Below are 15,860 nucleotides of genomic sequence, written 5' to 3'. Positions count from 1 at the left end.
ATATAGTATCGTCTCTTTATTTCTCTGAATGCTGCAGATATAAAACAGAACTGGTTTAAGTTCTAAGTTATATATATTTATATAGTATCGTCTCTTTATTTCTCTGAATGTTGCAGAAATAAAACAGATCTGGTTTAAGTTCTAAGTTATATATATTTATATAGTATCGTCTGATCGACTGCCCAAAACATTTGTATGACGTACTTGGCGTTTCATAGATTCTATTGGCGGCCGCTTTCGCTCGCGGCCGCTTTGGTCATATACCAGGAGCGAGTAGGCCTCGAACACATGCCGATATTGTTGGCTCTTTAGGTACGGCGCCCTGCCTTAATCAATCGCTCATCCATTGGACTCGCTTAAATAACTATATAAGCATTAGGATTTGTAGGCCTTCATAGCATTGATTGAAACTGCGAGTAGCTAAAAGTATATACTTATTTATTTAATATAAGAGGGCCTATACGCACAGTAATATTAGGAAGATCATACTGCGATATTTTATCATTCCAAAGTGTAGGAATTACATTTTATTAAAATCATAAATAGGCCTATGTTAACTATTAGATTTTTACTATAGTTAATAAACAATTTATATGAAACTATTAAAAAATATGATAAGATATTTTATAGGCCTATAAGAAAAATCAGTTTTACTTACCACGTGCAAAAGATATTTCCAGAAAAACAAAAGCAAGAGTGAAAATCGCAGATAGTTTAGAGGCCATATTATTGACGTGTGAGCTCTTTTACCTCAAGTGTATTTTTGAGGAAATCACAAGTTTATGACCAAGTTATAACGCCGTCCACACCACAGAATAGATGGATCAACCTGAGTTTTCGGCATGTATTGAATATAGGACTATTCCATTATTATTTATAGGGGTGTTAGTCAATATGTTGGGTTGGGTGTGTCAGGCTTGTTGAGGCTTCTATTGTTTGTGTCATTGTGCCAATTGTTTTGTATTTCACTGTGTTTGAGAAAAACAAACAAAAAACTGCTGCTGTAGTTAGCCTATAGCTTTTATTATGTGTCTGTAAATTATATCGTATTTTACACTATATAGGCCCTAACATGTTTTTTTAATCAACAGTTAAATCAAGTAGCCTCTACAAATAACAAGAAAAGATCAAGAAAAAGATTCATATACATACATTTTAATCGTATTTAATTTATGTTTTAATTTATATAAAATATCCAATTTATATTTTAATTTATATAAATACATCCATGTTTGTTTTTTTCTCAACAGTTGAATCAAATAGCCTCTACAAACAACAAGAAAAAAATCGATAGATCGAAAAATACATTCTTCAAACTTTATTCAAATATAAGGCACAAGAACTTTAACATTATTTAATAAGGCACAAGGAACATATACTATTTTAACTTACTTAATCTGTTTAATTTATATTATGCCATATCTTTCTCGCCACATAAATTCGTCAAGGTATTCCGGTAACCATTCCCATTTACACCCATTTTTAACTTTAATTTTTTACGATTCCAGTAGGATTCTATGTTTTGAGTGTGGACTCCTGTTATTGGATCAACAAAATTCTTACTGTGGTTTACTGTTAAGTGTCCATCTACCACATCCAGGTCCTGTACTCTGGAATAAACCTTCCATTTATTTGATGGTCATTTTAATATAAGGCATATTTTGATGATTGTAACATCCACATTAATTATTTAATGATCAAGCATAGATGGTAGGTCTAATTTTAATAGATTGGTTTTTTAAAGATTTTCGATTGATTGTAAATATCAATATCAATTACTTAAATATTTTATATTGAAATAGGTGATAAACAAATTTTAATAGAAGACGTACTTTGAAGATTGAAAACATCTATGTAATATACTGTAGGCAGAGATTTATAAAAAATGTTGTTTATTTTAAAAAAAGAAACGTTACAGAGAATCCCAGATCAAGTTCAGATACAATGAACATTGTAGGGAACATACTGTAAGAACATGACAGAAACAAGATATTTAGACAAGTAGAAAAAGAAACATTATAATTGAGTTTGTTATTGTTATCAGTTATTGAAATAAGATTATTGGCATGTATTTATTTTGTCTGTATGGTATTTATATTTTTGTAATATTTTGTTTGGTTGGAATTCAATGAATCTTTTACAGTAATTTATTAATAACAGTACCTGTGATTTTACATTACCATTGACCATTGAAATTGACAGTAATTTTAATGTAGTTTTACAGTTATTTATCAACATTACTCTTGATTCTACATTATGGTAGACCACTTCCTTTGAAATCAACAGTAATTTTACTGTAGTTTTACAGTAATTTATATATGGCCGGTACCCGTGATTTTACGTTATTGATGACAAACAGACTTTCAGATTAACAGTAATATACTGTAGTAATTTATTAGAAACAGTACCTGTGATTTTACGTTATAGTTGACATCCGACTTTCAAGTTAACAGTAATTTACTGTAGTTTTAGAGTAATTTATTTTCAACAGTACCTGTGATTCTACATTACGGTAGACAACCGACTTTATGACCAACAGATTGCTAGTAATTTACCGTTTTTTTATAAGAATTTTTTTAACAGTGTAGGCCCTATATATCTTGTACTGGGGAAGGGTTAGTGTGTGTTGCATGAGAGAAAGCTCTGCAATTTTATTTCTGACTATTTTAGTTTTTGTGTCAGGATCAGCTGGAGAGAGAACCTCACAAACATATTGCTAACTCATTGAGTTGAACCAAACATGACACTACTAAATAACACTTAAAACTGGGTCGATGAAATAAAACATATACAGGTATACCTTAAATTAAATATGTTACACAATGTATGTTTTGCTTAATCTTATGCCTTTAGTGTACTGAATTTTTTTAAGTCATAAACGGTTGAGAAAAAAACAAACATGGATGTATTTATATATATTGTTTTTCTAGCTGTTTTACTTTATCGTTTTGATTTAGCTTTTCGTTTTTTTTGTATCTCTATTGAGATCCAGCCACTGATACCCACATCATTGTCATTGTTTCATTAATTTGCCTTTGGATTTATATAAATTAAAACATAAATTAAATAAGTTCTTTGTATGTTTTCTCTTTATTGTGAATAACGTTTGAATGTATTTTTTCTTGTTATTTGTAAGAGGCTATATAACTTGATTCGGCTGTTGAGAAAAAAAAAACAATACTGTATTACATGAAATGTAAAATAAAACATGATATGATTTAACTGTTGATGGCCTATAACATAACATGTTAGGGCCTATATAGTGTAAAATACGATATAATTTACAGACACATAATAAAAGCTATAGGCTAACTACAGCAGCAGTTTTTTGTTTGTTTTTCTCAAACACAGTGAAATACAAAACAATTGGCACAATGACACGAACAATAGAAGCCTCAACAAGCCTGGCACACCCAACATATTGACTAACACCCCTATAAATAATAATGGAATAGTCCTATATTCAATACATGCCGAAAACTCAGGTTGATCCCCAATTCGTCATGTTCCAGGGTACGCCGTGCGTGATTGGGAATAGGCCTAGACTTCTTGTTTGATGTGTTGTTGTGGACGACTCAAACACAATTGCCGCCCGCCGTGGTGTGGTGGTCAAATGCAGCAGCTGAGCCCGCGTGTGTGTGTTGTTGTGTGGTGGTGGTGGTGGTGCGGTACCTCTAGTAGGGAGGAATATGTAACTTGCAGTTTTGTGCCTAATCACCGAATGTCTTCAAGCTTTTTAATGGTTGATATCTATATCTATTGACATGAATACGGTTTACAATAATTATGACTGAAAAACATTTTACAGTGTCTGTCAGCATGCAATCGCGCCAGTTTCGAAAGAATGATTTTACGGCGTGGTTGCAAGAAGATGGACGCAGTTTTCAAGTTTTCAATTCTCTATAATTACTATCTACTGTATGCAAACTAACTTATTTAAGCAATCTGATTATTTTATTATTATTAATGATTATTGAAATCTATTTTATTGTACATATATGAAATTAATTATAAAGTTCGTTTTGATTCATAATACATAAATAAATCAGGTTACTAATTGTAATATAATATTTAATGTAATGTGAAATAAAAATAATGATCTGTTTTTAATATTAAAGCCTTGACCACCATTAATTGTAAACAATTTAAAATAACAATAATCTGAATAAAATGTCCTCGTTTGTATTTTGAATAAAATCGTGTTGCGTATTGTTTAGCATTTGCTAGTGTCTGTGTGTGTATTGTTTGTAATTAAAGTCGCTATTGTTGCGTTGAATCGATTGTGTTGAGTTTGTGATGTCAACGCCCTAAGTTGTCTTTTTATCTAACGTAATTGTTATTAATTATATGTTATATGATTTAATTGCGAACATGATGACATTCCGCAACGAAACCGCTACAATTGTTTGATATAGTGTTACCGGTAAATAAAAAAAAGTAATGTATCTTAAAAAACTAATTCTTAAAAAAAGAATAAAATTTAATAATAAGGATATTTAAACATTTATTGAACTTAACTATATAGGTTTACTACAGTATTAGTACTAGGAAGAATTTAGATTTTAATATAATAATAGTAATTATTTATCATTTATTTTGTCCAATTCCAATTCTTTTCCTTACACTTTTACTGTATAGGCCTACATTTAAAAAATATATAAAAAACTCAATTATGTTTACACAATATTCATTATTATACGATAAACATAATAATACATAAATAATCAAAAAACATCTATCTGTTAATATTTATTAAGTCACATACGTCTAAAGTCATTTCAATCTGAAAAAAAAGTAAAACAATTGTATTAAACCACACGTCGTTTTGTATGACAAACGGCACACGCGGCGTTTCATACATTTAATTGCGTTTCAATTGGCGGCCGTTTCAGTTGGCGGCCGTTTCGTCTGTAAACCGTAGTGACGACCATGTTAATATAGAAGGTAGGCCTCGTTCATTAAAAAACAGTTAGTTCAGTATTTTTAATGATTTGCCATGCTCTTTATCTTCATCCAATAACATCAGTGGAAAGGTGGTATTGAAATAATTGTATCATTGTTGTGTAATGTACATACTGTAATGCAATGTATGTATAGGCCTACAATAAACTTGTCCCAAGTATGTAGTTATTTCGAGGCTTTTCGATTTGCGGGTTTCATTCGTTCTACTCATTGCAATATAAAACATTGAATTGAGAGTAAATTACATATACCATTTGTACAATAATAAAATTTCTTTTCGTAAAAATACAAAGAAATGTTGGTGGTTGACAGCAATTCCGATTTAAACTGTACTATTATTAGGCCCCTATGCATTCTGCTAGTTTTAAGGTTCAGTCGGGGGAAATGGTACAACTGAATTGTTTACATTACAAAATTTCTTAGAGAATAGCATATCCAAAATCGACAAAAATCGAGCTTAGATAGACGCGTGTAGACGATGGAAGCCTGTAGAATTAGCAGTTGCCAAGAGATCATAATTGATAACATTCAATCAAATTACAAATTAATCTGTGTTATTAATTCTACATAGACGAGGTATGCGAACAAATGTTCCAGAGAAGGTTTGGTTGGGAGAACTAAGCTGCGATCTAACTGATGAAACCATCGATGATTGTAGCCATGATGTGTGGGGTGAAACGGACTGTCACAAAAATGAGTATATTAAATAGTGGAAATTTATTTTGGTTTATTTATAATATTAAATATTTCAAGTGTATGTAAGTATGTGTCATTTTTTGTTAAAAGCAAAATTCCAGCTGATTTAGTTTCTCTAAGTTGTAAAGTAAAAAAAAAAGATGTTGCAATTTTTCTAAAAAAGCTTAAGGGTGTCAAATCCAAGATGTCCACCAATAAATGTACCATATTGGACAAAGTAACACCCAATATGAATCATATTTTTAGTTAAAATTAATGTCCTTTAGTCTAGGACCTGGGTCAGATTTGTATGAATTTAATTTAGGAGAGAATATCTCAACTGTTATAGGATAATTTGATCTAGACTACCCTTAGCCTGGATATTAAAAAATACAACATAATTAATATCTAAAAGTGATAAAACAATAAAAATGCTTGGTAAATTTACTAAGATATTCCAAACACTTGAAGTATTTAATATTATAAATAAACCAAAATAAATTTCCACTATTTAATATACTCATTTTTGTAAAAAAATTATAAAATATGCACATTTTTAACAAACTTAGCATCATAATTACAGATTTTTAATACAAGTTGGGTAGCAATGGATAGAATATTTTATGGGCTTTCATTTGATACTAAATAGTTTTTCCAAGCACTTAAATTATTTAATATTATATAAATAAACATAACAATTACGCTACCAAATATTCATTTTTTCTAAAAAAGTAATCAAAATATGCACATTTTCCATACAATTAGCTTCATAATTACAATTTTTCAATACAAGTTTGATAGCAATAGGTAGCATATTGTGTATGCTTTTATTTGATACCATACAGTTTGTCCATTTGCATTTTAAAGAATAATTTAACCCGAAAATGTGTTTTTGGTCATTTTGGGGTCAAAGGTCAGTAGAAGCATTTCCGGCCATTTTTTCGCTAAAAGTTGTGTTAGACTGAATATAAATATGTATATTCTGAACAATTTGACACCAAAAGAACATTTGAATTATTTAATATTATAAATAAACCAAAATAAATTTACACTATTTAATATACTCATTTTTGTAAAAAAATAATAAAATATGCACATTTTTAACAAAATTAGCATCATATATACAGATTTTTAATACAAGTTGGGTAGAAATGGATAGAATATTTTATGGGCTTTCATTTGATACTAAATAGTTTTTCCAAATACTTAAATTATTTAATATTATATAAATAAACATAACAATTACGCTACCAAATATTCATTTTTTCTATAAAATTAATCAAAATATGCACATTTTCCACACAATTAGCTTCATAATTAAATATTTTCAATACAAGTTGGGTAGCAGTTGGTAGCACATTATGTATGCTTTCATTTGATACCATACAGTTTGTCCATTTGCATTTTAAAGAATAATTTAACCCGAAAATGTGTTTTTTGGTCATTTTTGGGTCAAAGGTCAGTAAAAGCATTTCCGGTAATTTTTTCGCTAAAATTTGTGTTAGACCGAATATAAATATGTATATTCTGAACAATTTGTCACCAAAACCAAATCTGTACGACAAGTGGTTGTCGAGATATAAGAACCACACATTTTTAACCTTTGACCCCGGTTTTGGGCATGTTCGCCCCGGATAGCAAATTTGGCACATATCCCATGTTGTTCCTTGGGGTCAAATTATCCTATAACAGTTGAGATATTCTCTCCTAAATTAAATGCATACAAATCTGACCCAGGTCCTAGACTATTCTTGCAGATCGTACGTCATTCCATGAATTCCGTTATCATGATTCAAACGATATCAGAATCTTTTTCCAGAATCTCACGACAGCTTATCCTAATATTACCAAGATGTACAGTATCGGACAAAGTGTTGACGGAAGACAGTTGTACGCATTGGAAATAAGCAACAATATTTAAATAATGGTTACCAAACTGACAAGCGCTCGCTTCTTTTGGTATACTATTAAATATTGTAAATGTAATTGTGAATTGTGAATACATAAATGTGTATTATGATGGGATAATGGGATAATTTCATAACAACGAGAGGAATATGACGTGTTTTAAAACTGCTGCCAAACCATTAAAGGAACACTTTATTCGATCACCTTAATCATTTTTCTACTGTATATAACTTAAAATAATACAGATTTTTTAGTATCTTTTTAGTAGTCTTATTAACAATTTTTGTCCTAGACGTAAAACGTTATTTGGATTTTAAGAATAGCAAAAATCTATAAATTCATTATAATATCCAGTTATACCATATTTACTTTAATTAATTTTAAGACGACTGCCTATGTATAATATACAGTATTCAAGACAGAGTAGGCCTATCAGTGTTTGCCATAAGTGCAGGGTACAATAAACGACATATTCAGCGGATGTACTTTTACTTACCATTGTTTGTTAATGTGTATAATAAATTTAAGATGTTAATATTTAACTTATATTCAATATAACTAGTAACGTTTCATTCAACAAATTATAATAAAATCTTATGACTCTGTACTTATAACTTATCAATTTATTTGTTGACAGTTGAACCAGAATTTAAGTATATTGCTAACATGCACGGAGACGAGGTAACTGGACGCGAGTTGATCTTAAAGTTAGCTGAGTACCTTTGCAATGAGTATCATGCTGGTAATGCCACTATTAGGTATCTTGTCGACCACACCCGGATCCACCTGCTTCCAAGTCTCAACCCTGATGGCTTCGAGAAGGCCTTCCAGTTCTACAAAGAATTCGTAAGAAATAATAATCACCGGTATTATCATCTAAATGATCATAAATTCAATGTACATTTATTTAGCAATTACGTGGATCTTACCAAGAACATGTATTTTTTCTTTAGTTCTGAGACCCTTTACAAAATGCTCAACCGCGTAGGCCTAAAAAAATCTTCATTTGGTTTGAGGAATGTTCTCTTCTAATAAATTATTAAATAGATACTGCAACCGACCCAACAATTACGATACAATACGATATTATTTATTGTCATTTTAACAACGAGGTACAAATGAAATTTGGTTGGTTGCGGATGCGTGATGTGTGTATGAAAAAACATGTAACAAACGCGCGTACAGATGAAGTGTGATGATGAGTGATCTTGATGTTAGGTACTTTAAAACCAATCCCCATGACAAATATATTAAATCTGTTTGCAAGAAATAAAATGGTATAGCGACTTGTTCATGTAACTATACCATGCATCAGTGGACTAGATTGAAACTAAGCCAGAATAAGAACTTTTTGTACCTAACGTTTGCACCAAAATTATAACTCTCAAGGTCGACTAAATTATTAAATATTGTCTATGATATTTAATGTTTTAATTTCAGGATATGGTTATTGATGCCTATGGTCGTGAGAATTTGCATTCTGTTGATTTAAACAGGAACTTTCCGCGGCTAAATACAATTATGTATCGAAATGAAATTATTGGTGGCAAAACTCATCATCTGGGGTACGGCAAAGATACGACGAATTATGTGGTAAATTAATTTTGTTTTTTTAATGATTTGTATGCAAGCACACGCTACTTAGGACTCGTTTCGGCTTAGTTGTTTTGCCAGGTTAAGTTGGTTTCCTACCCACCAAAGTTAGCGATAACTGTGCCCGTGAAACCAGCTTGCTACCCGGGTAAATAACTAAGCCTGAACGGACCCTTAGGCCTAGTTATTATCAAGCTTTCTCTACTATCTATCTTATTGAATTTGGAAAATTATCGCAATAGTTGACATGCATGTAATTGGGAACGGACGTTGTTATGATGTTATGATTTTAAGCTCTGTCTACACTATCAAACCAGTTTAACAAAAACAAAAACTGTGATGTGCCCAAATATGGTAGTGATATGACATCATCGTGTTCATTTATCAGCACATTACATAACGTTTGATTGTGTAATTATCCTGTTTGAAGTTACTGTTTATGCTTTGTGTTAATTATCAGTGCCACACAAGTTATGTTTAATGTAGCAAATGTTTTGAACTTAGAAATGTATAACTATTTGTTTTTACTATTTTTCAACAGCCTGAACCCGAAGTACAAGCTTACATTGAATGGGTTGAGGAATACCCTTTTGTGCTATCTGCCAACATGCACGATGGCGATTTGGTAGCAAATTATCCATTTGATGACGTAAGATCCTTTAACGGGCGACCATCTTATACAATGAGTCCAGACGACTCTCTCTTTTTAGACATCTTGCACGAACATATTCGCAATCTCACGCTACTATGTCAACTAGAACACGCGCATGCTCAATATACAGTCGTACATTTGAAGATGGTATAACCAATGGTGCGAGTTGGTATACGGTCAAAGGAGGTGAGTTCTTATTATTTAAACATATAATAATGTTGTAACCTCCTTAAGCACATTAAATATGATAATGGTTAGGCCTACTAATATATGAACTAGGCCTAGTGTTTCCTACTAATATGAACTAGGCCTAGTAACAGACTAGTTTCACGTCAGGGAGATGATGTTTGCCCAACTCTGACGTGGTTCTACAAACTGTTCAGATAGATAATTAGGCATAAAGAACAAAGTCGATTCTGATGGGAATCCTACTCATGACATCATGGCAAACTTGGCGGTTTAGTGGTTTAGTTTACTTTTTCCTCAGTTTTATCAAAAAATGTGGTGTAGGCCTACATCCGGATGTACATTGGTACAACGATGTCAAGATTTTGGCATAGCATCATCTCAATACGTCTTCTTGTAACGTTAGTTTTTGTGAGAGCCAATGCAGTAATACCGGACACGATTTTAGGTAATTCAACAAACAAAACCATGATGATAAACAATATTTATTTTGTGTATTTCCTTTAAAGGCCTTCAAGATTATGATTATCTGCACACGAATTGTTTTGATATAACGCTCGAGTTAGATTGCATTAAATTCTCGTCAGAATCGGGATTAGAAAAGGAATGGGTTGACAACAAAGATGCGCTCATTCAGTACATGTACCAGGTAAGTCAATTGTAGTGGAACATTTCCACGGTTAATTCTTTACCATTCATTAGTGGTTCATGATGTCATCAGTCGGACTTGGTTACAACAAAGTAACTTTATATTACTGTATATTACTGCTACGGTTAAAGATCATGATGATGATGATGGTAGCGGTGTGTGTATTCCTTTCTGGCACATGTGATATCACATACACTAAAATAAAAAGTATGTAATATTATGTACATATTTATTTTTAACATTTCAGATTCATATGGGAGTAAAGGGTATTATAGCAAGCACTGACGATATGCCTATCAAAGGAGCGGTAGTACATGTAGGAGGACCAGGAATCAATCATGACGTCACCTCAAGTAAGTTGAATTGATTTTTGCTTTAATTGAAACAGATTTTGTTTAAATTCGCCACCATTGGTGAATGGTTAGAAATAATTTACCCATATATTTTGATCAACCATTTTAAACATTCAACATTTCCATGTTGTTACGTATGAATAAGAATATGTTAAAATGAACCATATTTATATTATCTATGATTTAATATCTATATACTTTTTCTTTAGCAAAAGACGGTGAATATTGGCGTTTATTGTTACCAGGTACCTACACAAAAACAGTATCGGCGGAAGGATATTTCAGCAAAGGTTTCGTGGTTGAAGTAGTAGAAAACTCGGTGACGCCTCTAAACTTTGTACTCAGTCGACGAGAGGTACCATAACAAATAGTTTTTAAAAATTGTATTATATTTGTACCCTAACATAAGATGTATGTCAATATTATATATTTCCAAAATATATTATTATAGTTTCCTAGCTACATTTCTAAATATTTTTTATGAACCATCTTGTCTAAATTGTATGATATGAATAAATAACGTGTGTGTTATGTACATTTTTATAAAACAAAGTCTGTACGTGTTCTGATTTGATTTTAATAATAAATTTATAAACGGAATTCCCGACACAAAATGTTGCGTTCTTCTTTTCGGGGAGGGGGATTTCTGGTTTGATCTGTATTACACTGGTCTTTAATGCAATATACCTTTCCTATTTATTTGATGTGATTGCTATTTTCACAAAACAATATTTGTTGTGATATGAGGATGTTTGTATTAGATGAGGATAGGTAAGGATGGTTGTCTTTATTACGTAATATTTTACCCTTTGACCCACATCACTCATATTCCAAGTCAATTGAATGCTTTACTACATTTTCACGTTTACAATGATTCTCTACCGACCATGTTTAAGTAGAACATCTATTAAGGGGACACTTTTAAGAACCAACAAATTTTCCCCTTAATAGGGGTTTCCCCCCGAAGTGAAGAATTCTACCATCAGTTATTTTAGCCCAATATATACACGTTTGCGGTACGACGTTAGTACGAAACGGTAATTAAAATTGCATAATCATATAGATACGCGGTCGATATTTATTAATGTTACTATACTATCGTATATTCTGCAGGCATGGGTTGAGTTGGAAGCCATCACAATACACAACAAGATGTCTCGTGCGTCACTGGATCATTTCATTTGGATCTTGGTCTTATGTACGTGGTCGATTTATTCATAAGATTGTTGTGGACAAAGTGTAACTTGAATTTCTCGCTTTAAAGTGGGCGGTTACAGATAAATTTAAAGATTACCTATACATGGCCTGTGGTACACGAGTGATGACTGATAGTAACCCTCTCACATATGTACTTTCTATTCACTACAAACCAGGTAAATTAAACATTGACGCCAATGCTCTGTCCTGCAGACCTCATGACATCAAACCCAACCGACAGTATGAAGAACAACAAGAATCTTGAGGCTAGGTTAAAAGGTAAAGCTGTGTTCTCGTGATACTGTATGATGAGCGCTCTTTTCCTACAATATGGTGTATCCATCAACACTCCATTTGTCAATTCATCCGACACTATTCCACTTATATATTGATTGGACGAACATACAGCAGAAAGATCCAATCATCAACCAAGTCATAAATTATGTCAAAATGGGTAAGAAACCAGACTCCTCGATAGGGTTACCCGATGAATGACTTATTCTTAGAGAGTTTGGAAAGCTTCAACTTCGTAATGCTATTTTATACAGATGTACAACCAATCCAGCTATAAAGGGACTTCACAACGAATTAGGTCATCTTGGTGTTGAGCGAGCGCTGGCGTTGGCAAGAGACAGGCCCCGAATGAGTGCAGACATTGAAAGCTGGATTAGACATTGTGGTAGGTGCATAGCCAGGACAATACCCCAGAAGCTTGTACTTTAAATTTAGTACTCTTTTAGTATACCATATATAATATAAAAATGTAAAAATATATAAAGTTGAAATGTAATTAAAGTTGGAGTGTCCAGCACGTCCGATGGCAAGAGGTAAAAAGAAAGAAATCTCCCACATGATATAGAAATGCAGCACAGTTGGTATCCGGTTAGTAATACCTGCATTAATCAACTAACGCTAATGACTGGTCATTTGCCACCAAATGAAACTCTATTTAAACAATACTACGATCAAAGAAGAGAGGTGGGAGACTGAAATTAACCAGTTGAACTGCAATCTTCACCTTCTAACAAAGTAAGGTTTTTATTCTCAAAGGTTCCTTAAAGAGAATGAAAGAAAGATCACCACCACCGTAAAAATGGAAACTATATTGATCCAACAACAACGGTTCCACATTTTCTGCAGAATAGAGAGTAGCAATGACGTTGCACAGACTATCCACTGGAATGCCATTCAACAAGACCGCGAATCAGTTTGGTTGTGCAAAATCAATCGCTTGCATGGTCTACCATGAAGATTGTGTTTATTATACCACTTCAATTTATAATCAATAACATTGATAATTGACATCCAACTAACAGATGGGACAAACACGGTGGGTCTATCTTTGTGGGGAACCCACACGTCCATAGAGCTGGTCATGGACCAAAAGATACAAGCGAGTATCGTTTTGGTAACCGAATATAAAAATGTCAAGCGGATAGAGTCGACAACGTCAATGTCTGTAGAGGTATGTATAATAACATTAAGTTAAGTTTTATAATAAGCTTTGGACATTCCATTTACAAACAAAATTAAATGACTGCACTATATGTGACTGCCATTCAAAAATAATGCAATATAATTATTAAATTATCGGGTTTAATTTCACCATTCTTTGCAATTATTTTTTTTCATTTCTCCAAATATATATGTATATTCATTTCTTTCAGACATTTAACAATTACTATAGAATGACTTTATATTATATTCCGAATGATGAGACCCGAAAGAATCCGCCCCTGGTGACAGTGATACATCTAAATCCATGGGTCCTGTAGACAAACGAAAGTACATTGTCTTCGAATCTCAGCTGCTAGGTTTGTTTGGTACATGCACTGCTTGCCACTAACAGGGACCTGTGTTACAATTACACAAAGATGTAGGGTATGTGCAATATCGGAACGGACATATTATCGCCATCAAGAACAATATCTGCAGCCAAGTATTGTGAATGTTTGGAAACTTTAAGAATATCTAAAACTACAGTAATGACAAATGTTCTTTTTAGGTGGGGATACCAGAATGGAGAGTCCGGGGCATACAGCCAAATTCGGATCATAGATAGACATGTTGTGATTGTTGTATGTTACAACAGGAAAAAAAGGATGCAGCAACACAAATGGACAGGTTTAGGCTCTGAACAAGCCATCAAATTAGCCGAACCACCAGCATCCCAATAACAACATTTACAGAATTGCCAACAATAAACTTTTCACACAGCAATGACAAATCAAGTGTGGAATGTCACAGGAAAGGATAGAGGAAATTCATGCTAGAAGTATCCGACTTGAAGAAGATGTGAGTAAAATAAAAGTGGCACTAGTCATCATCTGCCTTAAGATTACAGGGAGAAGGTGTACTTTATAATCTAGATTTTTATGAAAATGTAGGAGTTGGAATTAAAACTTGAAATAAAGAATTGTAATTAAAACTTGAAATAAAGAGTTGTAATTAAAACTTCGAAAATTTCTGTGAAGGTCTGGAAGACCAGAATTGCAGAAAACTGATTTTGAAATTTAATTTTACACAACTTCCTTAAAGAGAATGAAGAAATGATCACCACCACCGTAACAATGGAAACTGGCAAGCAGATTAAAGAGAAAGGCACCACGGTCTAAGCGGATGGGATGAACATGTCACCAGTCAAACTTAGACAGAATAAATAATTACAATTACACAAAGATGTAGGGTGTGTCAGGAAAGGAGAGAGTGGTACAGGTCTCTATAGCTTTAAATCCATTGAGACCAACCATACTGTTTGTCACATGCAAAATTGACTTTGGACAACCTAATGCACAGATATTGCAATTAACATTAGACCTAGCATGTATGTTTATTTCACTTTGATAGTAAATACTCGTATTTTTCCTAGGCACCCTGTTATCTGCAATAATAGGCAATCGGGAAACAAAAAACCAAGGTTTTGGTAAAAAAAGAAAAGCACAAAGTTATGGTGACACCTCATGGACCAAAGGTAATCTGTTTGGCAAATCCTGAAATGGAACATGCGCCAACCATGGCCGAAAAGCAGGCGTTGGCAGATGCTGATCTTGGTGAAAAGGTTATGTCAATCAAGCATTCTAATATGTCACCATCCAAGCTGAAGGAAGTAATGATGGAGGTTTTTCCAAAGCTTACAGAAGGTGGTGGCTATGAGCTGCTTTCATGTTCCGGCAACAATAGGGTTTTAGTCCCAATAAGTACACAATTTTTTAACCATATATTTTATAAACTGTAAACAATGTTAAAGGGTTAAAAAAATATGAAATATAATTGTTTGTCCCTTAAACAATAAAAGTTTCATTTATTATAAGCGCGTGGTGAAGCAGAAAGAAGCTGTGGCGATATGACCCTGTGTTACAGAGTAGGAAATGATTAGTAGTAAAATACACTGGTACAGCCCCCGTAGAGGGCGTTTGAGGGGATGACATTAGTTAATCCTATTATAATTAATACAATGGTAAACAATGGTAAGAAAGTAAGACATACATGCATTTGTTTGATCAATTCCGATATGTACTTAAGAAGTGCCGACATGTACTTAACCATCTTCCGGAAATGTTAACAATGGAGCTTCGCAATGAATGAATAGTGTATCGTCAAACAAGATGTTAGTTTCACCATTTTTCAAAAAAGTAATGTTAAAGTGGCGGTAATTTTAAAAGATTTAAACAAAAGGTGTGTTAGT

At 32.7% G+C, this 15,860-nt stretch overlaps 1 protein-coding gene across 1 annotated transcript; it reads left to right on the top strand.

Annotated features, from left to right (window-relative positions):
• Positions 1-5,540: 5,540 nt before the first annotated feature.
• LOC144838234 (carboxypeptidase N catalytic chain-like) lies at positions 5,541-11,342 on the top strand. The gene is made up of 8 exons (XM_078693586.1): positions 5,541-5,634; positions 7,395-7,552; positions 8,161-8,391; positions 8,986-9,138; positions 9,680-9,887; positions 10,486-10,625; positions 10,873-10,978; positions 11,188-11,342. Exons 1-8 carry the CDS (start codon positions 5,541-5,543, stop codon positions 11,340-11,342), a joined length of 1,245 nt encoding a protein of 414 aa, XP_078549712.1.
• Positions 11,343-15,860: the final 4,518 nt, after the last annotated feature.

The sequence above is a fragment of the Antedon bifida genome, chromosome 3 (assembly GCF_963402885.1).
Source record: "Antedon bifida chromosome 3, ecAntBifi1.1, whole genome shotgun sequence".
Lineage (NCBI taxonomy): Eukaryota > Metazoa > Echinodermata > Crinoidea > Comatulida > Antedonidae > Antedon > Antedon bifida.
This window is presented reverse-complemented; position numbering and strand designations above follow the sequence as displayed.